Source organism: Myotis brandtii, unplaced genomic scaffold (assembly GCF_000412655.1).
Source record: "Myotis brandtii unplaced genomic scaffold, ASM41265v1 scaffold112, whole genome shotgun sequence".
Taxonomy (NCBI): domain Eukaryota; kingdom Metazoa; phylum Chordata; class Mammalia; order Chiroptera; family Vespertilionidae; genus Myotis; species Myotis brandtii.
Window position 1 is genome coordinate 13,269,828 of NW_005353838.1, and position 7,717 is coordinate 13,277,544.

At 39.6% G+C, this 7,717-nt stretch overlaps 1 protein-coding gene across 2 annotated transcripts in view; it reads left to right on the forward strand.

The window, feature by feature from the left end:
• Positions 1 to 4,807, forward strand: part of PPP1R1C (protein phosphatase 1, regulatory (inhibitor) subunit 1C) — a 108,828-nt gene extending 104,021 nt beyond the window's left edge. The window contains exon 5 of one of the 2 annotated variants that reach the window (XM_014546515.1): positions 4,111 to 4,191. In XM_014546515.1, the coding sequence (XP_014402001.1) occupies positions 4,111 to 4,125 (15 nt within the window). In that variant the 3' untranslated portion in view covers positions 4,126 to 4,191. Of the gene's footprint in view, positions 1 to 4,110 lie in introns of both variants that reach the window. The other variant, XM_005857654.2, reaches the window with a different exon arrangement.
• The last annotated feature ends 2,910 nt before the right edge of the window (positions 4,808 to 7,717 follow it).

The window sequence follows — 7,717 nt, forward strand, 5'->3', positions numbered from 1 at the left end:
GTTGTGCGAGGCAGCAATTTCTGGTGTTTACCTATGCTGCCATCTTGGTTTCTCCCCTCATAAGATTACTTTTAATCCCAATTATCTTCTTCAATTAAACTCTTAAAATTCAGAGTCAAGAATTAGGCAGCACGGCTCAGCTGGTGTGGTACAGCAGTCGAGCATCAGACCATGAACTAGGAGGTTGACAGTTTGATTCTGGGTCAGAGTACATGCCTGGGTTTCGGGCTTGATCCCCAGTGGGGGATGTGCAGGAGGCAGCCAACTGATGATGTTCCTCTCTCATTGATGTTTCTATCTCTCTCTCCATCTCCCTTCCTCTCTCTCTTACTAGTAAAAAAAATCAATGAAAACAGTTTTTAAAAAGGAGTTAGGCAGCATGATCCAGAAAATTTCTGACTGACACATGATTAGAGAGTGATTCCCTCTCTTAATCTGCTGACTCTGCTGTTAGGAATGCCACCAACACCTCCAAGAGCTCTGTTCCTAGGAACAGGTGACTCTACTGGGTCATTGTGAAATTGTGGTCACCTGAAACCCCTAGCTATAATCAACCTAGGTGGCCCTCATACTCTATATTTTAGATTGAAAATAATCTTTCTAAAAACAAAATTCCCTGTTGACCTCTACCATAATTGCTTAAGCCATCTATTCAGTAATTAAAACCTTTTGGAATACTGTTTGTATTGTCATTCATTATGTCATCTTATCTCCCAGGTTTTGTGCCATCTACAAATGTAATAAACCTGACTTTTCCCCCTCCAAATTTATTGGTAATCATATTGACCTGTGGTTTGCCAAGTATAAGCCTCCTTCTATAGATTCATTATTCATAATTCTTCACTCAGCCACTTCTTCACAACCTCATCCAACTCACATTTAACCTCCTGATCTACAGGATGGAGAAGAGCATGAGTATTATTTTCTGTTTGGAGGCAATGCTTATTTATTTTCCTTTAACTTTTACTTAGTCTACTTTCCTTCCTCAAACTCTATTTTTTTCATTCCTTCATGTATTCATACTGCATATCCCACTCTTATATGTGGTCCCCTTTTCCATGTGTGCATTTTGCTATGGAGGAAAGAACCTACCTTGAGTTTTTTGGGGAGCCCTTTGACTTCTGCCCGGTGCAGGGCTGGCCGAGTCTGTGCTGGCGCCAGGAGGCCCTTTGCCCATGCTGAGTCAGCCCCTGGGCGGGTGAGGTGTTTTCCTACTTGAGCATCAGCACTTGGCAGAGGAGGAGGCTGAGAATCTCATCAACACCCCAAACAAGTGATTTCCTTCCACCTCCAGAATTACTCAAATGTCAAATGAGGGCTTAAAGAAAATTTAAAAACAAAGTGTATGTGTGTTTGGAGTTGGGAGGAGGTTGGTGAGGAGAAAGATTTATTAGCCCTCACAGACTTTACACTTTAATATCAGCATTATTGTACTTGTAACCAAATAAATATTGCTGATGGGAAAAAAAGATTCAAAACACAAATTTACCAACAATCCATTATCTAATGGAAAGATGACATTAGTGTAAACTGCTTTGGGAGCCAAAATGTGTGTGGTTTTGTAGAAATGTTCGACAGAACATCTCTGTGATGTCACCAACTCTTGCCTCATCAAAACCTTTTACCTAGAAACAGTTAGTGTCACACTCAAGTAAGCCTAAGATAGGCCCTTCTAAGGTTTGCCCAAGAGAGTTATATAAGTAAGCCTTTTTACTTTTAAAAAGACTTACTTATATAACTTTGCGACCATTAATATTGTAAAATGAATTAAGTATGGATCAAGGTAAGCAAGTAGATCTATGCTCAAGTATGGAAAATTAATTAACAGTTGATTAGTGGTTTTATAAGTTGGGTATTTTGGTTACTGATTTTTAAAAAATGTTTAACCCCCCTAATATAGACAAATCAATGTTGACATTGTTATTAACCCTAATTTAAAGAAAATTGTCTTAAACACAGCTTTATTACTCTGTAGCTGGTCACCTTGCAGATGAAAGGGATGAGCTTGGAGGCAATAGGACCTTTGCAAACCCAGAGATGTCCAGACAAGTTCAGCTCAGGAGAGAGAGTGGCAGACAGCTGAATGATGACTGTGCCTTAATATTTTGGAAGGAATCCTGAGATCATCTAAGCCGGGTTAATAGATACTATATCCCTGATAAGTCCTAGAGGATGTTAGGAAAATCTAGGTCAGTGTCCAAAAAGCTAAAGGTGAAAATAAGTTGGAGTCTCTGAGAGTGGAATTTATGCCTCAGTCACTCAGTCAGTCAATCAGTCAGCCAGTCGCTCTACCCTGAGGGACTATGATGTGTCAGACCTTCTCTTATAACTATACTACCCTTATCATCTTGAACAAATTTTATCTTCTTAGAATCTAAATTTCACCATCCAGGTATTTATCTTATGGGGTTGTTGTGAGGTCAGTGACTCAGGTATGTAAGACTCTAGCAGTAATTAACTGGATGCTTTTTAAACGTTCTTCCCTTCTTCTTAGTATTTAGACTTTTGTTTTTGTTTTTTACCCATGTAATTTGCAATAATATGAAAAAAGTTCCATTTGTTAATAACAAACGTCTCTCTACAGTCTTGAGTCAACAGGAATTGGGAGTGATCTGTGTTTGTGGATCAAATCAAAGTATTTAAATATTATTACAACTGATCAAATATTTTTGCAAGATAATCCACCAAGCCCAAGGATGTCATTCGTTGCCAAACAGCACTCTGAAGCTTGCTAACTGCAGCACATGAAAAACCACACTTGTTCCCCCCAGTTTTTTTGTTTCATAGCAAGCATGAGCGGCAATGTCCTCTCATTTATCAGTTCTAACTGGTATGTTTTTCAGTAGTACTTAAAAAATTTCGTAAACCACTTTTCTAAAATAAAAACTATGTATAAAATTTCCCATATGCACAGTGTCAGCTAGCATAAAGATAATTTTGTAGCTTGATCTGGCTGTCGTGGTTGTCTTCTGATTTATATTCCAACTTTGAATTAATTTTGAAAAAAATCCGAATATACATTAGTGTGGAATGGCCAAAAACATATACCAAATTGTTTGTTTCTTCATTAATTCTATCAACCATTTATGCAATAAATATTAATGAGCACCTACTATTTGCCAGGCACTGCGTCTAGGACCCCACAGTGAAACTACATAATCCTGACATCAAGAAGTTTGTTCTATGAGAAAGATAGATAAACAAATACAGTTCTATTGGGTGATTGGTACAAGAGCAAGTGACCCAAGAGCAGTGGGAGAATATGAGAAAGTTCTAGGTCATTCCACTTGGGAATTAGGGAGCCTTCACAGAGGAGGCAAGCTGAGACCAGAAGGATGAGTGGGAGATTACCAGGTGGGTGAGTAGGAAGAAACCATTTGTCAGAGAATAGAACAAGGAAAGCATGGAGGCTTGATGGAACCTGGTCTGATCAGGGAATAGGGAAGAGTAGGTTGTATTGTTAAAGAGTAAGTTACTGTGAAAGGCGAAAGCAGGAAGGGCCGGTGAGAAATGAGGCCAAATCAGTAGGGAGAGGCCAGATCACATAAGCCTGTACAGCAGGCAAAGGTATGCCAATGTTTTTTCTCTTTGTAGGAGGTAGGGGAAGTTACTGAAGAACTTTGAGTACAGAGGTTTCATAATTATAAGTATGTTCCTATTCCCAATAACAATATTATGATTCTTTTGTTGTTTACACCTTACAATGAAATGGCAAACAGCAGCCCCTTTGTTCCTAGGGGTTTCAGTGGTTCTCATTGTAATAGAGTCCAGAGATGCCAAAAGAAATATTTGAACTAAAATGATATATCAGGATTACAATAAGAGCCTGTGAGCAGATTTTTCGGTTAACAGGTTTTTAACAGGCTGTGATGCAATTCTTAATGGAGAAGATTACATTATAAAAGATTGGCCGCCTCTCATGGAAATTTGGCTGGGTATGTCTTTATTCCTTGCTGAATTAAAAGGTTTGCATAGGATTAGGTTGTTGAGATCCTTGGAGAAAACACATATACCCCAGCGAAAACTTTCCACTCATTTTCTTTATCTCTAGCAGCAAAGCAGTGTATCTGTCAGGATAAATTTCACTGAAATTCATTTGTATCATTTCAGGGGTTAAACACCTGAAAGGCCAGAGTGAATCAGCATTCCCTGAAGAAGAAGAAGGTGTCAACGAAAGAGAAAAGCAATGGGACCATTAATTACGGGTCTGCAGCAAGAGGGCTTCTTGGGAGTACGAACTATTAACTTTTCTGAATAATCCACGGACGCTACTGCTTGACTTCCAGAAGCATTCTCCACCTGTGCTCTCCACACTCATACCGTAGTAGTACACCTCCTTGGAAGCCCTCCTTGATTGAACTTGAGAACTAAGTACAGATTGTTCCATATCACTTACACGTAAAGAACAAGCACTTATTTTACAGGGGTTTTTCTCTTTCATGATATTGACATTTGCAAACATGGGAGTGTTCTAACTTTAATACTGCTGAGCTTAATTGCTGAGGTCCTACTGACATAGTTTGCCTTCTAAGGTCAAATGTAAATAGCAGCAATTTAAGAGTAAAAAGTAAATATTAAATACATTTAGACATGAATGTGTGTCTGGGTTTAACTTATAGAGGAATATTTCATGAATATCAATATGTAATATTTTTGTTAACTTTTAAGTTGATCTGTACATAATATTTATTTCAAAGTGATGAAGAATTGCCCGATTTCTTGATTCAAAATACCACCATATATTAATCTTTAGTTATTAAAAAAGAAAAATGATAAATCTAAAATAAAATATGCAAAATCTGCCCTGCAATGTTTTTTTGTTATTATTTGAAAATATTCCCTACTGCATTTTAATTAAGTATTAGCATTCTATAAATCTTCTATTATCATAAATAAGAAATTCCATGAGTTCATGCCTGAAGTCATTGATTAATTCAACAATTATTTTTTTAACCAGTTTATCTCTAGTAAGGCACTTTGCTGAGGGTTATGAAAATAAAGGAAAAATAATTTCTTTCCTATAAAACTGGCAGAGAAGATAAAGCAGTAGTATAAAACAAGGTTTTCTAAGACAGTATTATTTATTAAATACTAGAGGCCCAGTGCACGAAATTTGTGCATGGATAGGGTCTCAAGGCCTCGCCGGCAATCAGGGACAATCTGTGGGGTGACCGGCTGGGTGATTGGGGGACCGCTGTTGGCACCTGCCTTGGCTGGCCTGGGGCCTGCGGGCTGGGGGCAGCTGTGTTGAGTGTCTGCCCCCTGATGGTCAGTGCATGTCATAGTGACTGGTCGTTCCACCTGTTGTTTTGCGTTCAGTCGATTTGCATATTAGGCTTTTATTACATAAGACTAGAGGCCTGATGCACAAAAATTTGTGCACTCGGGGGGGTCCCTCAGCCCAGCCTGTGTCCTCTCACAGTCTGGGACCCCTCGGGGATGTCCACCTGCTCCCCAGGGGATCGGGCCTAAGCTGGCAGTCAGACATCCCTCAGGCAGCCCGGGGGCCCTCAGGGGATGTCCACTTGCCATCAGGGAGCAGGCCTAAGCTGCAGTCAGACATCCTTAGTGCTGCTGAGGAGGCGGGAGAGGCTCCCACCACCACCGCTGTGCTGGCAGCCATAAGCCTGGCTTGTGGCTGAGCAGAGCTCCCCCTGTGGGAGCACACTGACCACCAGGGGGCAGCTCCTTCATTGAGTGTCTGCCCCCTGGTGGTCAGTGTGTGTCATAGCGACCAGTCATTCCCAGTCGTTATGCTGTTAGAGTCAATTTGCATATTACCCTTTTATTATATAGGATAGAGGCCTGGTGCACGAGTGGGGGCCATCTGGTTTGCCCTGAAGGGTGTCCCGGATCAGGGTGGGGGTCCCGCTTAGGTGCCTGGCCAGCCTGGGTAAGGGGCTGATGGGCTGTTTTCAAGCTGGCCACACCCCCTTCAGGGTGGGGGTCCCTACTGGGGTTCCTGGGTAGCCTGGGTGAGGGGCTGATGGCCGTTTTCAGGCTGGTCACGCCCCCCAGCGACCCAAGCTCCCAGCCTCTCTTTTTTTCTTTTTTTTTTCCAGCAGGTATCTGGGATTTATTTATCTTCTATAATTGGAACTTTGTAGCCTTGAGTGGAGCCCAGTGCTGGCCAGGGCAGGTGGGAAGCTTGGCTTCCTCCATCGCCAGGGGCAACCCAAGCCTCCTTCTCTCTCCAGCTCCGTGGCCGCCACCATCTTTGTGATGGAGTGATGGTTAATTTGCATATTACTCTTTTATTAGATAGGATGGCTTTTGATAATTCAAAGTTATGGCCTCCTGAACAATGTTAATTATTTATGGCATTTCAATGTAAAAATTTAGTGGCTATGAAGGAATGGCAAGCTTTGTTCCCACATTGATGATATTAGTGAGGTTCAAATGTTTCATGGATAAAAATAATGAAAAGATTTCTCAAAAGTCAGTAAAAAGAGAAATTAGGACAGAAAGAAAAAAAAATCAAATGTGACCTCCATTGTGGGATATTAATATCAAGATTCAAAGATGTAAAACTATATTTAAAAAATTTTGAATGTGATACTTATAATATAGAGATTAAGAGAAAATGTGTGAATTTATAAGATGATATAGTAGAAATGATCATTTTCCTTAGTATATTTTCTATAAGAAAATAAATGCAAAATACACTGATAAGTAGTATCTCAAGTTTGAATGAGTACTCTCCTTTCTTCCTTCCTTCCTTCCTTCCTTCCTTCCTTCCTTCCTTCCTTCCTCCCTTCCTTCCTTCCTTCCTTTCTTCCTCTCTTCCTTCCTCTCTTCTTCCCCTCCCCCTGTCCTTTTTTGTTTTGTTTTTCTTTTTTAAGTCAGTTTCACCCAAAACTTTCTGGAGTTTCTAGATCACCTGCTGTGACTGTTTGATTTTCTAAATTTCACTTTACTTAAAACCTGATTAAGTCACATATTTGCTTTAAGTGATTTTGAATTATTTGTATTTGAAAAACATCCCCAGACCTCTTGAGATTATTTGAGCACCCTGAGGTGCTAAAAGATAAAACTGCCCTTCCCTTTCCTTGAACAGACACTTTCATAAATGTTTTTTTAAGAGGATTCAGACAAACAAAAGAACCCAAAGCATTTGCTGATTTTGTAACATCATTTGGGAAATAAACAGCATGGCTTCTGGATTCTTCTATTCTGTCTTCCATTCTTAAAAACACAAAGAGATCAAAATTAAAAGCATAAATTTTCCTTAAAAATGTTGCTTTCTTCTAGTCTGTTCTCTACTCTCAAAACACAGAGATCACAACTAAAAGCATACGTTGTCCTTGGGAAACGTGTTGGTTTTCTCAGAAATTTGAAGGAAACCAGCTGAGATAATGGCTTTCCAGTTTCCTTTTCACACAGTACTTACCGTTTACAACAATTTTTTTTCAAGAAGATAACTTGGCTTTAGTTTGACTGAATGGGCAAAGAAACTTTCTAACCAAAACAAAATAAAACAATAACTTTATCTTTCCCAGACCACATTTATACTAGAACATAATGGTTAGTAGAGGGGGCTCTGAGACACTCTGACTTGGGTTCAAGTTAAACCTCTGCCAAATTTTTTACTCAGTTTCTCTATTTGTAAAATGGATGCAATTATTTCTAACCCTATGGGGATTTTGTGAAAATTAAATGAGGTAAGACCTATAAAATGCTTAGCACACCTTAGTGAGCATTTAATAATTGGTGGCTA